General features: G+C 38.6%; 1 protein-coding gene across 3 annotated transcripts in view; it reads right to left on the bottom strand.

Annotated features, from left to right (window-relative positions):
• Positions 1-5,758: 5,758 nt before the first annotated feature.
• The window catches only part of SLC26A7 (solute carrier family 26 member 7), an 85,914-nt gene continuing 74,381 nt past the window's right edge, over positions 5,759-17,291 (bottom strand). For all 3 annotated transcript variants that reach the window (XM_017830573.1, XM_017830570.1, XM_017830572.1), the window contains exons 16-19: positions 15,055-15,155; positions 12,697-12,751; positions 12,505-12,608; positions 5,759-10,133 (exon numbers count right to left, since the gene is read on the bottom strand). In XM_017830573.1, the coding sequence (XP_017686062.1) occupies positions 10,098-10,133; positions 12,505-12,608; positions 12,697-12,751; positions 15,055-15,155 (296 nt within the window). In that variant the 3' untranslated portion in view covers positions 5,759-10,097. The remainder of the gene's footprint in view (positions 10,134-12,504; positions 12,609-12,696; positions 12,752-15,054; positions 15,156-17,291) is intronic.

The following is a 17,291-nucleotide window of genomic DNA, read 5'->3' as shown; positions in this document are numbered from 1 at the left end:
GCAATAACCTTCCAACTGATGGGTATAAATGTACATACCTTCCAACAAAAATATACCAAGAAGAGTTTAAGCCTAAATTGGGCAGTCTGGGAAGAGGAGAGACCCTTTTTTAGTGCCTGGGGAAGTCATAGGAGTTGAGAAGTCCTGGGTACCAGTCCCTCTTCTGAGGACAATATATATATTTAATGTTAAACCACCATTACAAAGACCAGATCCTAGGAACTTGAATTGCCAGCTCATGCCCTCTGCTGCCCTTTGCCCTTGGTACCAGTGAATCTGGTTGCCCTCTTTTCAATATTGTCCACATGAAGGACAAATCACAGAAGAGTTACGGCACAAGCCTGAGGGAAGAACAAGAAAGGAATGGCTGAAAATTTCCAGCCAGAAACAGTGATTAAATCTGGACATCTCAGCTCTCAGGACGTTGCTTGCACATAAAAGGGTACAGAAGGCCTAAGCCCTTTTCCAGTTGTGTTTTGAAAAGGAAAGAGTGACTCTTTTTTATTCTGTTAGTAGAAAAGTCCTCAGTACTTACCTTCAGGAAGTCAGGGCTGGAAAATAGGTTCTATTGCACCATGGCTTCCACAACCCAGGATGTGTTTTATGTTTGAGCACTATTCACATAAGACTGTCCAAACCCCATCTGCCTGTATGCTTGTTTCCATGCTGGCTGATAGCCAGTATTTAAGAGTGTGGCATCAGTTGCATCAGCCTTTGTTGCAAGTCTGGAGAGGGTTGTCTTGCAGGTCCCTGTACAAGAGCTAGTGAGGGCCAGGGTAGCAGCCAGCACACATAGCAGAAAGTCACACTTTAACTGGTCAAAGTCACTGTTGTACCTCAGGCACACAGACTCAGAGAGTCGCTGATGAGGTTGGGAGGTACTTCTGGAGGTCTCTTGTCCAACCTCTGTGCTCAGAGCAGGGTTAGCTACAACAGGTTGCTCAGGGACGTGTTTAGTTGGGTTGAGTGTCTGCAAGGATTGAGACTTCATGACCTCCCTGAGCAACCTGCTCCAGTGTTTGAACACCCTCACAGTAAGAGTACATCTGAATGGATTTTCCTGTACTTCAGTTTGTTCCTATTGCCTCATCCTGTTCCTGGGTACCAGTGAGAAGGGTCTGACTCTGTCTCCTTTTTTGCCTCATAGGGTACACAAAGATGATACCCCTAAACCTCTTCCAGCCTCTCCTGCTATATCAGGCTTCACAGCTTTTGCTGATCTAACTTCAATATGGCCATCTCTTCTACTGGTATGTCCAGACCAGGGCACAGTAGATTTCAGTGATCTGGCAATACTCAGTTCAAGCTGCCAGACCATACCTTGGTGCACACAGCCCAGGCAGGCAGGATGATCCCATTCTAAGCTGAAGACCATGTAAAGACAGATTCAGCAGCTGGCCAAACCTACACAGATGTCTCTCTCCTGATAAAAGGTGCAACAGTGTCTCTGCCTACCCTAAAGCCTGGTTGCCCTATGCTAGATGGGTCACACTGGTCCTCTGTGTAGTGCTCACATACCTCCAGGGCAGTGCATCTCAGCACAGCTCTGAAGGTGCACGGAGGATACCGAGGACAGCTCTCTACTGCACCACCTGGTTTGGCACTCTCCTGCACAGGCAGAGTGGCAGCACACACCAAGGCACAGGATGGCATATCCCAATGAAACTCTATCAACGTTGTCTGTAGCTAACTGTTGACTAGTCCTAATAGACCAGTTATTCTAAAACTATTATCCTAGCTTTGAATTAATCTTTCAACTGAAAGCATTTCCCCTTTACCTTTCTTTCTTTCTTTTGGTTACACACTTCTAGTTCTATGCTAAATTTTATTTGATGAATGACATGAACACAGCTGTCACTATCCCTGCTGTATCCTGATGAAGTATTTAAGTGGTGACATTGATGGAGAAATGATTGAAGTGCTTTGAGTGCAGTGTTTGCAATGACTGCCCATAACATGGAGGTGGCAACACGGGCTACACCTGTTCCTCCTTGTGGACCACCTGTCTCACTGAAAAGGTGTAGTCTCTGAGGTTGAAAAGAGGCAGATGTGAGCTTGTTTATGCATGTACTTCATACTTACATAGATGAAACACCTATAAATGCTGCATTTTGTCTGAAAAAGAGGTCTTACTCCAGAAAAAAACCCACACCACCAAACCTCTTTTTTTATTGATATGAAGTAATTGAAATGCTGCTAAAACCACATTAGCAGGATCAATGGCAGCATGGGGAAACTACCCTTGTGTGAGGCAAACCACTTCTGAAGAAAATGACCTTGTGATGATCAAGAGCCTGCTAATAGGAATTGGTTCAAATTTTTATGGTCTGCCTTCCCTCCATCCAGCATCTCCATGCAGCTTGACATCCTAGCTGCACCTTTGCTCTTCAGCTTTTTTTTATCCATGTACAATATCACAGTCTTGTTCCCGTGAGTTTTCTTCCCCTGTTTAGCCTCCTCCCATAGCCTGCTATCCATCCCAGCACCCTTCCTCTCCCAGTCCCATTCACCACAGTCTCACAACCCGCCAGCATCTTAGTCCTGGATTGCAGCTCTGCATCTGCACCATCTCACTTGTAGTTCAGTCAGTGCTGCAGCCATGAGACCTTGTGCTATGCAGCCTGTAAGAGCAGACTTTCTCCTGATAGGAGAGATAGGCAGAAGGAAGGAGCAAAGCATACAATTCCTTGGTCCTCAGAGTATCACGGGCCACCTACAGGTCATCGTCTCTGTTTCATGGAGTTGGGAACTGAAGAGAAGAGGCATACTGGAGATGTATGAAATGGGGGCAACAGTGGAGCCAGGCCAGCACCAAATCTAAGCTATGATCAGCAGATTTAAACACAATTTTATTACTAAAAATAAGATGAAAATTATCACAAATCACAGATTGCAAATGTAATATTCCAAAACATGTTTCAAATCTGGAATCATTCCAGGGCCAAAAAAGTGCACTTTTTTTCCTAACTGATAAGATTGCTCTCATTCTTTCAAACATATCTTCCTTTATGAAGGTACTCTGAATTAAGAATTTGGATATAGGAACCAATCTAGACTAGAAAGGAATGAAGTTACTGAGACTTAAAAATAATCACAGAGAGGGCAAAGAGAAAAAGAAACTTGATGCGAAATGCTTAAAGTTTTTGAAATTATTAGTTTATACTGGAGTATAAACTAACTGGAATATCAGCTAACAATTCCAGTACTCTGATCACTAAATTATCTTGCAAAGCAAATGTCATTATGTTATTTTAAAAGGGTTTTAAAGGTTTTTTTTTTAAAGGGGTTTACTTTTTAGAGGAGTTTACTAACAGAGATGTAAACAGAACAGGTCCATGGAGGCAGAATGGAAAGTTATAAACATTACAGCAAACTAATGACCTCTGATACCATGGATGTGTCGGATCCTAAAGCAGACATGATATTCAGCATCTGCTGCAGGACTAACAAAACACCATATTTCTTTCTTTGTCATGGAGAGCATGCAGGACAGATGTGATCTGCCAATTACTTTATTCTCAAGACTGAATTAGCAAATATCATCTACTCCTTCCGGCTTCTATACAGGAGAACAAAAGACAGGGATCTTGCTCCCTCAAGCTCATAGGCAGATTTACAGTCTGTCCGAGCACTTTACAAATTGCAGAGGTGGCACGAGGGACATTTGTGTATGCAAGTCAGTCACAAGTCCTCAAAAGAGGAGGTGTATGATGTATTTCAGAGTGGAAATGTACAACTGCTCTTTGAGGAGTACTACTTTTCATTTCTGAAAAATCTCTCCATCCATAAATTACCACAAATGAATTGTTACTACAAACACCTGTTCAGGCTTCAAAAATTTGAAATAGCAAGTCATGTAATGAGCAATCATTAGTTTAAAGATCATTCTTTGAGATTATAAAGCATGGTTGCCAAATCACATGGAAAATGCAACTCAACTCAGTGATGAAACAGATCCTTTCTAGTCCTCTGCTTATAAAACCATATGCTTTTCTATCATTTTACTGGTGCAATCACCCCAGAAGCTACAAGTGGTACAAATCAGAAGCCATTCAAGGGATGACGGGTATCACTCTGTAACACTCCACCACTTTGCCTGTGAACTAATAGAGACTTTATTTCCTGACCCAACAAGCAGCAAGCATTTTTGACTATACTACCTGGGCCTACAAATGACAGCAAATATGTAGAAAAGTTCTTTCACCAAAAACTATTAGTTGTAAGCAACAATTAAGGGATCAGATAATTTTGCCTCTCAAATGGAATATAAGACAGTGTGTCTAATTAGCAGGATATACTTTGCAGGATTTAAGTGAATGTACAAGGTGCAGCTTAATTCAGCATTGTGGAGCTTTCAAGAATTTCTAAGATTTCACTGCATTTTTAAACTGCAACAGCATCACAATCCAAGCACAATGGGGATGAGAAATATCTACCATTGTCAAGTCAGTCAGAGCAACAACGTGAGCCACTCCCTCGGTTCTTCTTAATTTCTAACCACCTCAATGTATCCAGCACAAAAGACCTCTTTATTGGAAAACACCTTAGAAATAAAATAACCAAACAGCCATGTCTCTGCTTTTGCATGTCATGCTCTCCAGAACTTCTGCTGAGCCAGGGGATTCCCATTAGGGAAGGAGTTGCTCCTCAAGTTGCCTTTCAAGTTCCTGGTGAAAACTGATCTTCTACATGTCCATTCTGGGAACGAAAATAATATTTGCTCAGTTATCTCACTCCAAAGCAGTTTCCTTGATATTGTGTGAGTGTAATTGAAAGGGATAGCTCTAGAAAATAGCCTTTATCATTAAGAATATCATTCAGAATATTTAGCTGTGTAGTATCTAGTAATATAAACTGAAAATTGTTTATATTTTTGCAAACTACTGTAAAATCAAAAAAATGTAGAGGTTGCATTCATTTTGGTAAAAGCAAATGCTTTCATAAACTACTAGGCTTGAAAAATCAAGCTGCTACTTTCAAGGCCAAATTTTTAAAATTATGTCAATCCATTTTCCATTAATGTCATCACGGTTATTGGGAGGTGGTGGGAGGGTTTACCCATCATTTCCTCTCTACTGGGATAAGCCACAGACTGTATATAAGCAATACCATCAGTATGCGCAAATTGGATATGAGGTGCACCATCTGTATATGCAAATGACAATTAAAAAAGACATATTCAAGCAACAGCGCATGCAAGAAGGCAATATTGGAAAAAATGGTCCAAGACTTCTGTATGTCTTAAAGAGGTAAAAATGTCTGTTAGATGCCATACTCCCGTAAGAGCTGTGAGCAAGTCAAACTTCTGAATGTAAGGCAGTTTCTCTTCTTTGATTATGAAGATTTAATACTTTGCAAGGTTGGAGAAGGCAACATACATTACAGATTGGTTAGTACAGGTTTTTGTTTTTTTTTTTTAAAAAAGCTGCTAATGGAAATAATGAAGGCATTTTCCTCCTACATGGAAATTGTCTCATATTCCAATTTATTTCAGTATAAATTTATTGTTGCATATGCTAATACACAGAATTGAACAAGAAAAAATTATTAATTGCAATGTAAAACATATGGAAACATACAGATTAGGTGATCTTTACTAAAAATCTATCTTGATGATAAAGGCACCATTTAGCATGCACTCTGGAACTGCACTCCATTTATTTATGACACACTAATTTCTGTAGACAAAGAAATAGCTTCCAAAAATAAGACTACCATATTTTCAAGGCATACTGTATATTTTATTTTTGTAACTAGTAAATGTCAAACAGTATTCAAACCCGGTATTGACGCATTAATGTTTTCATTCAACAGTGAAGATACTTTTCCTTGTTACATTATATATTTATGACACACAGAGCTGTCAAATAAATTATGTCAAAGCAGCTACAGCCAGACCTTGTGACACTTGAATCATAGAATCAGGGCAAATAACCTTTAAAATGAAAGACATATGATGAGAATTAGAAGCATTTAATTTGCATAAATATAATGTTAACAGTCTTTTCCTTATTACATATTTTATGCCTAATTTTTTTAAATTTTTAATTGCCACTATATTCATTTCTTAACATCAGTTTGCACTCTATTTTTTTCCTCATTGCTCACTTTGTTTTGGAATGTGTGAAACACAAATTCTGTAAGAAGCATCTGATTAGATCCCCATTTTAATATATTCTGATTAGCAAAACTTAAATATTGTGGAAAACTTCCCATTAACCTGAGGTACTATTTAAAATGTAGATTAATTCCTAAAAATAGCTAAAAATTCCTAAACACATCAAGCTGTCTCTGGAAAGCAATCTTATATTAAAGTTCCTATGAAATGCAGAATATTGAAGCATTGATTTCCATAAGCTAGGTGATTGATACATTTTGAATTTAGAAATGTAAAACCTGAGCATATAGGTATAAGTATACATACGGGAATCAAAGTGAATGGTTAGGTTTTCAGACTTGCTTACTACTCAGAGTAGTTCACTGGTAGTTCACTGGTTTCATTAGTTAAAACTTGTTTGTAAATGAGAGACTTCATTGAGCCTCTGCTGGCATATGCAGTCTATCTCTTGCACCTTTAGAAATCAGTAAGAGCAGTGAGACCTCCACACTTTGCTCTTATTGCTAACACTGCATAAGCTCACATACGTAAGCACAGTTAATAAAACTTCGCATTATTCTGAAAACTCCCTAAGGATGTTCAAGTAAATAAAGCTGAAGGTACAAAGATCAGTGTCTGCCTCAGGAGGGTACAATAACTAAACTCCTTATTTTATTGACTTTAATTCCCCTCCATGTGGATAGTAGGCTCTATCCTACAGGGTGAGTTTGGCTCATTTCACCCTTCTGGATCAGAAGAATAAATATGGTATATTCTATTTATAACATTCTATCATTTTATAATAATGGCAGTTGGACTAGATGATCACTGTTGGTTTCTTTCAAATGTTACTCTATTCTATTTCATTCCATTCCATTCTGCTCTAGTGAAGCTAATTGTGATGTTTTGGGTTTGGTTTCTATATATTCACATAATAATTTTTCCTGAGAGCCAGAGGGAAGCTAGTGGACAGTCTGTACAAAGAACCATTGAGGGAACGGTTTAAAGTGATAGTTGAAATTGCCTCCAAAACTTAACCTAGAGGGTTTAGGGTGTTTCCTTAAATCTTCACCAAAGAATTAAGCAGTTGTTTGTCGGTTGACTCAGTGGCACAAATACACCATCACCGGAGATTTGCAGAGAGCAACTCAGGGAGGACACGAAGCAACTCCCATCCCACCAGCAGAGCAACTGGTGATCTGGCAGTCCATGAGGTGCATGAGGTCTGATGGCATCTCATCCTGGTGGTTTGAAGACAGGCCATGTGCAAGCACAGTTTCAGTAAACTTCAAGATTTCAGAGGGGTGGGTTGTGGAGAAATGGAAACTGTATCAGTAGTGAAGTAATTTGCCCTTCAAGGTCAATAGCAAAAGAGAAATGATCCTCCGCCACTGGCTGCTCAGGGTTCTATGGAGCAGTTTTACAAGGCCTAAACTCAACACAGAAGATCTTTGAGCTAATGGGAGATAAATGTCCATCCCAAAACAGCCATTTAACTGTGGAAAATTTATTCCTATTGAAAGCAGTAGAAATTGGAAGTAATTTTGATAAGCACTACAAAATTGATCATTTGATGCAGAGGGTTTCATCAAGGGCTAACACTACAAGGAATTTTAAAAGTATCTGTGTTTTTCCATTTAAAAGATCATTCAGAACAAAACTGAAAGTCTCCTGGTAGATGTTATCTTTGCTAAAGACCCTATTTGTAACAATTTCATTAATCAACTTATCTGTACATCTTCAGAAAAAAACATTTACCCACCAAAGAATAAATGCTGAACTTAGTAGAAAAGATACCATTTATTCATTTATTCAGTTTGCAGTTAAGTAGAAATCTCCATTCAGCCATGACATAAAATTGATGCTTCTACAATTAAAGTACATTGTAAATAGTTTCTAAAGTGTTAATAAATTACTAAAACTGTTTGAGGAAATTATTAATCAAATGTTATAGCCTGTTACTGAGTCCAATGATGTAATGAGTCATTTGCAATCAACTACAGCATCTGAAATTAATGCACTTGGGACAATATACGGAATTTATTTCTTCTGTGTATAATGAGCTTCTCACAGTTATTTATCAACCTTTTCCACAGTAATTATGAAAGCAGTTTCAGAAGAATATGTACAGAACGTTTCTGGTCATCTGTGAGATAAAGTGGGAAATAACTCCAAGAGTTACTCATAACTGAAAAGGCAAAAAACCCCATGGCTCTCTCCCATTGTCATCTAGCAGTGTGTGTAATTATCAAGACTAGAAGAAAAGCTTATCAATGTCTTAACACAACTATATGCAGGGACATGAAAGTCACTCCACGAGCCACCTCATCTCCTTCACGCAGCAGCTTTGGGCAGACAGAGCAAGGATGGCCCAGACAAGCATACATGTGTAACTGCTGCTGAAAACAGAACACAGCACTAGATTTTTCCTCTAGACTCCAGCTGCACAAAGCACTCTTGTACTTCCCTCCTCTCTGTAGTGCTAAGATGGCCATTAGGGCAGTTAGCTTTAATAGATTTTTTAAGTCAGTGAGAAAAAAAATCCTACTACCTCATCCTTTCTCATTTTTGGATTCCTTTTTGTTCAGCTCGCATTTTATTGCTGGTGTTCACATATGGCAACAAAGGCAAGAGCAAAAAAGTTGTATGTAGAATCATAGAATGGTTGGGTTGGAAGGGAGCTTACAGATCATCTAGTTACAACACCTTGCCATGGCCAGGGACACCTTTCACTAGAACAAATTGCTAACAGCTCCATCCAACCTTCCCTTGAACACTTCCAGGCCTAGGACATTCCCAGCTTCTCTGGGCAACCTGTTCCAGTGTCTCTCCACCTTCACAGTAAAGAATTTTTTTCTAATATCTCAGCTAAACTTACTCTCTTTTAATTTGAAGCCATTCCCCCTTCTGTCATTACATGCTTTTGTAAATACTCCGCATGTTTCTTGTAGGCTCCCTTCAGGTACCGGAAGGCCTCGATGTGTTGCCATATAACATGATACTGATGTGATAGTATAATCTAGTATGATTGCTGACAATCTACAAATACAAACCAAATACTCAACCTGTGAATTCCTCCATCTACTTTGTGTGTTCACACACAGTCCTGCACATCCCTAATCAGGATTAGGGCTGAAATGTGGCACACACTTTATGTGTCTGCACTGTCATCTCTCAGCTGCCAAAGCTGAAGATTTCAATACCAAACAAATCACAGCTCAAACTGGAAATAAAGACTATTCTATGCTGGAAACAAGAAAAAGTTTTTCCTCTTCAGTCTGAGCTAAAGAACACCTGTGGCTTTGAAAATGTAGCAACTTATAACTCATGACAACTACTAGAGGAGGGGGACAATCTAAGGGACACTTAATCAACATGCAACTGCCTTCTCTGTACACAGTTTTCCCATGGACCTGGGCAGGCATTAAAAAGTATACGAAGACAAGAATGAAAAATGGAAGCATATGATAGCTGTGATATGATGCTGTCACAGCAAATGGCTGTCTTGAACAGAAGGAAGGGGAAGTAAAGACATTAGAAACAGTATGCATTGGTATATGGCTCCCTGCGTATACTCTATCAATGATAACATACTCTTTTAAGAATTCAAAATGTCTCTATTTCATACACAAAACTACAGAGGCACATTACAACTAATGGTATGATAAAAAATATCTAAAAGAATATATCTCATTGGTAAACACAGTCAGTACCTCATGTCTACTTCTTAATAATTTTTATCTAAATGTAATTTTTATCTAGATATAAAAATATTATATAAAACCACTATAGAACAATTGCATGAACATTCTCTGAGTGATAGCAGCTGAAAGACTTTCTTTCTGAATGGCAGATCAATCATTACTAAATGTACTAAATATATATGGCATACAAAAGGTCATCTATGAGATCCACTGGTGAAAAAAACCTAAGGAGAAACCATGGTGTAGTTCATTCTGAATATGAGCAGATGAAACTAGCCATACTCAGTGAGTGGGCATCACACTTCACTCTGTTCACTGTACTTGCTGTAATTCTAAATTGAGAGACACAGAAAAAAAAATATTATAAAGTTTTCCAAGAATATAATGTAAAATTAGCAGATGGAGTGATAGCTTGAAAATGCCACCACTATAAAGATTAATATTCCAAAAAATTATTTATGATTAGAATGAACTGAATAAAGCAACAGGCAATTTTCTTATCAATTTATAAACATAAGAATTAGAATGACACAACCTTATCATTGGAGGATGTAGATAAGAGCATCTTTGCATTTCTGAACAGAGTCAGAGTTGGAAATGAACCATGAAGCCCTCTTGCCTCTACCTTTCTGACAGTGAAAGACTATTCCTTTCTGTGGCGGGAAGCTGAAATGTAAGTCGGAATGAATCACTTTCTATTAGTCTCCAACTCCTTCCTCCTATTTTTTTCTATCCTGCCTACTCCTTAATGTAAACAGTCAAAAGTCCTACTGACCTCAGCATCTTAAAAAGTCACAGGAGAAGTATATAGACAGACTGGTAGTTACAGTGTGGGGCCTCTGGTGGTCTAGTGGTTAGGGTGCAGGACTCTCACCGCTGCGACCCGGGTTCGATTCCCAGCCCCCCGGGCAGATGGAGCTCGTCAGCCTTGTAAGGCAATCCATCTAAGAGAAGGTCACTCTAAACAAAAACCTACGTCCTGAGACCCCTCACTGCCACTGGTCGAAGCTTGCTCGGCCCCGGCAGATGAACCTCAGGATTAAAGGGTGGGCTCAGTTCAGCGCACCCTGTGTCTCACCTAAAAAATCCACTGTGCAGGCTTGAAGGGTTAATGACCTTTCCCAAATCTTTGCTCGTGAAGACTGGTCATTATTATAGTTACAGTGTGGTGCTGCTTTTGTAGTCACCCTGCCTTTTCATTCCCCTCCCCAGGTGTTAAACACAATAAACACATAAAATCCTCTGAAGCTCATACTTTGAATACTTTGAAGAAACATTAGCAGCATATATACACTGTTCATAATTACATTTAAATTTCGAGGCTGGATGCAAGCCTTTCAGACTAAACTGCTAAGCCACTATGCCGAAGTTTGAGTTGCCTAGCAGCTCTGGTAGAAACATGTGGTCAGTTCCTAGAAAAGTGGACTTCTGAGCTGTAACTCCCCCTTTTCACTTTGAATGTTTGGTCTATCTATGTCTCTTTGCCATACAATGAGAATGCTAGTGCATAGCTATCTTACAAGAATCTTAGGAAAGTTAATTAATGTCAATAAAAATGCAGGCATTTTATGACACAACGTTCATTCTAAATCACCTAATCAGACCCAGACAAAATATACAATAGCCATCTCTTTTATTTTTGCCCTGCAGTTACCATTTCAGTAAATTATTTTTTGCAGGGCAACATAATGAAAAATGTTGGAAAGAGCTGAAAAGACCGTGTTTTTCTGGTCAAGCCACTAGACCAACTGTGCCAACTCAATTTAATCTGGATAAATCAATGGAAAGTGGTTTTTTTTCATAGGCAACTCAAATTTAATTAGCAAAATAAAAAATTAAGGAAAACCCAAACAACCAAACCACAGACCATGATGAGTTTAATGTCTCTTGGAGAAGGCTTGAGCCAAGCTCCAGCCGTGTTTGGAATCATAAATAAAACCATGGGAAAGCACACTACTTGCAATGCACACTCGGTTACACTGGCATTACAATGGAAAAGGATCACATAGTTTATGAGGAAAGCCCAGGTTTACAATATTTTTAATAAGGAATGCAAGAATCATTGAGCAAGTAAATATATGCTCAAGTAAGTCAATGCGTGTTCAAGCCTCAAGCCTCAATTTCTGAGCCAAGCCTTTCTTCTCTCTCTAGCTCTCTCTTCCACCTCGTGCAATTCCTCTCCCCTCCTTCCACCAGAGAGCCTACACGGCATGCTACAGTGCAAGGCAGAGACAAGCTTAGTAGCTCAAACCAAACTTGCTGGGGATCCAGAAGGATTTCAGTCAGACCAGAGTGGTGTTGTGTGAAGTAGCTTCAAGCAATCCAGGAGGGATAGTAGTTTCAGTAATGCAGAACTGGATGTGAGTTAATTTGCCTCACTGAGAGGCTGTGTTAGGTGTTTCTAGAGACATAAGTGGAGAACATGCCCAGATTAATGCACCTTAACACCGTGCCTCTGGATCTAGCCTAGAAGATTGAGAACACATTGCAAAAGGAGAGATGATGGTGGGAAGAGAGTGCTAGCAGCAAAAAACTGGGTAACTGCATTGTGAGGCTGACAAACAGTTGTAGAGAATAGATAGATAAAAGATTTCTGCCCAAAAGGTTCAGTGGGTAAATAAGACTTTCCCAGACTTTTAACAAATTGCTGTGAGCATCCAAGAAGCCCTTGACACTTCACTTACCCCTGCTTGTAAGTCTTACCCTGTGAATTTGAATGGCATCAATTGCTGAAGAAATAGATTCAAAAAAGACAGGATTTTCAGATTCAAGATATCCACCGTACTGCATTGCTTTTATCAAGGAAGCTGCAATAAAACGAACTCATGAGCACTGATAAAATAGTGAGGATATATAAACCATCAAATTAAAATTTTTCTGTAAGATGATACTTGCCTTTGCAGTGTGCTAGCAACACATTGATGTGTCTGTTCTTACAGTCCATGTAAATCTAAATGTGTGAAAACATGAAATTAAAAAAAAAAAAAGAACCTGTTTAAACAGAGAGTAAAATACACAAAACCCCCATATCCAAGGTAGGCAAAGCGCCTGGAATGCTGCTGTAGCAGCTGTACTACCAGCAGCCACCAGAGTGAGCCCTTCTATTATGCAAACACCACGAACCCACACTGATTTCCTACCCCCTCTTCACAGTACGCTATAGCTCTGCCAAGAATTAAAACTGAATTTGATTAACAATTTTTCATTTTTTACTATAATTTTTGAGGGGGTTATTTCCAGATCTCCTGTTTCGGCGTGTTTTTCCATCTCCTTGCCATATGCTTACCTACCAGTCCACACAAAAAGAAATCAGACCTAGGAAACTTAGACACTTCATGAGTTTATCAGAAAAGCACCATAACCATCATGCTACATTCTGCATTAAGTTGTTCTTTATACTTTCTTTGAAAATGGTCAACTCCACAGAGACCAAATGTTGAATAAGAGAGAAAGTAAAAGAGAAAAAAAAAAAAGTGAAAATGACTCTAAAACCAGAGTAAAGCCTTTTTCTGCCAGATGAGGAATGTTCAAAGCAGTTCCTGCATTAAAAAAATGTTTAAATAATCCATATAAAATGGAAAAATTCTGGAAGACAAGATTCAGTGAGAAGCCCATCAGAATACCTTATTTTTAAAAATAAACAGAAAGCCATACTCAGTCCAAAAATACCTTTATCTCTGGCATCAGTGATGACATTTTGGGAGGAGTGTAACAACAAGGACAGGTTGAGTGTGTTCTTCTCTGAGTAATTCAGTTTAGGACCAGCCATTCAGCCAGATGCTTCACTCTCAACTTGCGCACTTCACAGCCCATGTCAGACTTACCTCCCACAAATTTGTCGAACACTTCTTTGACATAATTTGTAGTTCAGAGGTCTCTAAGATCTTTTGGAAATAAGTTTCACAATTTTTTCTTAATTAATACTTTATTGAATGCCCTGTGCTTTGAAGGGATGTGTAATAAAGAATAACTCCCACTAACCTTATTTTTCCAGTTCTCTTTTTTACTATATCCCTATCTATATGTGTAGTTTTAATTTCAAATCTTTTAAGGCAACACTTACTTCACTGTACAATGAGTAAGTGAAGTAATTGAAAAAATTGAAAAAATGGTTAGGATAAGAAAAGGCCTGGGCTGAGACCCAAGTTCAAATCTAGTCTTCTGTCTTACTCAGAAAAATTATGCAAACCAAACCTTGCATACCCATTTAACTCTGTACTCACTACACAACTTTTAAACTCAAGACCTGATGGAAATGTAAGGAACAGCTTTTGAACATAATTTTTCATCCGCAATATAGAACTTCTTTTTATGCATAGAATTGTTTAGTTTGGAAAGGACCCTTAAGATCAGTGAGTCCAGCCATCAAGCAGGCACTGCCAAGTCCACTGCTAAACCATGTCTTTCCAGCCACTCTGCCCCCAGCCTGCAGCACTGCATGGGGTTGTTGTGACCAAGTGCAGAACCCAGCAGCTGGCCTTTCTGAACCTCACACCGTTGGCCCCGGTCCATCGATCCAGCCTGTCCAGACCCCTCTGCAGAACCTCCCTACCCTTCAGCAGATCAACACACCCGACTTGGTGTTCTCTGCAAACTTCTTGAGGGTGCACTTGATCCTCTCGTCCAAATCATCAGTAAAGATATTAAACAGGACTGGGCCCAGAACTGGCTCTGGGGAACCTCAGTTGTGGCCAGCCGCCATCTGGGTTTAGTTCCATTCACCACAGTAACCAGTGATTACCAGTTTTAGTCCTCTGGGAGCACCTTGGAGCTCTGGCAATGCCTGAACCCAGTTGTTGGATATGTCACCCACAGGAGAAAACATGGAGGTCGTGTTTTGACCTCTGGCTTAGCAGAAAGCAGGACATACACATAAAATCACAGAATTAAAAGCCGGAATTTTAAAGGGGTAAATCTATACATGGCTCCATGGCAACTGACATGACAGGATCAAATATGATCTAAAACAACTTTAAAACTAAAAAAAAAAAACCCAAAAAAAAACACTAAAAAAAAAAGTTCAGAAAAACGTCTTTCTTTCATGCAGATATGTGCATTTGCACTGTTACCCATAATATTTATAAATATTTTAATGCAATTTTATATATAAACACAGTGCAGTTTAAAACCAGATCTGTGTTCATCCTTTCCATGAATCACATGTTTATCCACTGATATAGGTGAAGTAGTTGCCCCCAATAACTCATATGTGTAATTTTAATATATACAGAATTTTTCTGGTATCATGAATACCTGAAGAAGCACTGAGACTCCAGTGTAGTCAAAGAAATTCAGTCCACTGCAGTCTAATATCAAAACACATCTCTCACTGTGACATGACTGCACAGATTCACCTGCACATTGGATAAATGAAAAACTTTAATTAAAAGAAAGAATAGTCAAGAACTGGATATAAGAGTAATGATAGCTCAACAAAATAAGGCCAAATTATCACAATAAAAATTTTACTGGGGTATGTACTGGGGTATCAAGCAAGTAAATGGCACATTTTAGAAGCACAAATGAAGGACTTTTAGAGCAATGGGATGAAGTGATGACAGGCAGAACATATTATTAATGAGATGTTTTAGATAGCATAGTATCTCAAGAATTAAACAATTGTTTCTTCAAATTTGAATTTCTAATTGAGTCATGATAATAACTTGGCTTGTTTGGAAGATTTTTCAGGGGATACACAGAAAATATAGCTCTCTTTTAAGTTTTAATATGACATTGATTTCTACAGTACCTAAAAACCTGTCTATGCCTTAACTTAATATTCACCCACAAGGAAGAAGAATATGTGAAGTGGAGTGTTTCATTTTCCTAAGGTTTTACTGTGCAGGCTTTTGTTTGGTTAATTTTTTAATATACTATCTCATATTTTTGCTGGAGAAAAAAATTATGTTGGCAATATTTGCAAAGGTCTTATTCTTCAACTTCGGGCCACCTTGTGTTTAATCTAAACACACTCTGTTCTAAATGCATCCTGAACCAGCACACAGATAAATGATTCCTGGCTTTCATAAAGGGAAGACTAGAAAATAATGCACATCTTATTTATATTATTCTGTGAACAAGTGTTTGTTATCATAATGCACACAACTCAAAAAAAAAAGAAAATGAAGAAAGGGAATTCTGGATGTAATGATGAGTTAAGCTAAATGGCATTGGTAGAGCAGAGGTAAAGATTTTAAACTATTGAGGGGAATTAGAATTTCACCATGATGCAAATTTATAATGGTGATAATTCCTTTGCGACAGTAGTCTGAGAGCCAGAGCCTTTTGGACTTGCATCTCCAGAGATTTACTGTCTTTGTACTGTCCAATGTACAACAACAGATACATACCAAACAAAAATACAGAATCTTAAAGGGAACTTCCTGTCTGACATTATTGTGATAGAAACCTAGAAAGGATTTATGAGATCTGCTAGGCTGTTCAGTGTAATAATTCCTGCTGCATTGCATTAGAGGCTGCCTGGCTTCTAAATGGAGGGATAGGTACACACCTGCTCCCTCTTTGGACCAGTGCAAGAGCAACAGCAGCTGTTTCATTTGGTGCTGATACAGACAGTACTCCCCAAAAGGAGAAAGGAAAGATTCTTTTCCTTATGACAAAGACGTAAGTTGCCATGCTTTCCAGGGCAACTGCCATAAGGATTAAGGTTTGTGTCCTCTTCCTCTCCTCCTTCCTGAAAATTTAAACTCCACATTTTGTTTTTCTCTTTATGGGCATTTTTCTTTTTTTTCTCCCTGTTTTTTATTTTAAAGGCCCCACAAAGAATCACCATAGGCTGGTTGGTACAAGTAACAACAGAGCATTTAAGTCCTCAAGTTAGAACTTAGGCTTTCAGAAAAGAGATTTTATACTGTCTGTCACTTCTGTAATGTGAGAAACCAGTTTATCTTCAAGACAACTGAAATACATACTGGCAAGATCTTCTCACACATAGTATTTTACGGTATAGTCAATACAATACAATACAGTCTTTGGTAGCCATTATTACAGGTTGCTATGCTACATCAAAGCACTCCTTCAGCCCCAAGTAAACTAAACACTGTAGCATCATAAAAATGTCATGAGTCTGGTTAATAAATGCAGAAATTCAGACAACAGCCTCCCGAACAGATTATCTGCTGCAGCCTTAATGCTTATAAGCATTTTAAATAAACACAGTGTTTTAATTCAATCCAAAATTAAATCATCTGTATAAAGTATCTTCTGCAAAAGGTTGCTGCAGCTCTCCCACGAGAATGCGAGTGCTCTGGTTTGATTTAAATGTTATAAAATGTGGGAAGAGTGGAATTATCCAGCTTAATCCTTAATTGAAAGCAAACTCCTAGGTTTTTTCTTTATTCTATACTGTATTGATATACTGTACAATATTGGTAGTCATTGTGTCACTGATAATTCAGTTGACATTTTCTGTGATTTTCTCCTATGTGGATTTAAAGATCACACAGATTTAACATGGTTAAAATCTTATC

Source organism: Lepidothrix coronata, unplaced genomic scaffold, assembly GCF_001604755.1.
Source record: "Lepidothrix coronata isolate B3197 unplaced genomic scaffold, Lepidothrix_coronata-1.0 Scaffold181, whole genome shotgun sequence".
In the NCBI taxonomy this organism is placed as follows: Eukaryota; Metazoa; Chordata; class Aves; order Passeriformes; family Pipridae; genus Lepidothrix; species Lepidothrix coronata.
Note: the sequence above shows the minus strand (reverse complement) of the source record. Positions and strands in the feature narration are given on the sequence as shown.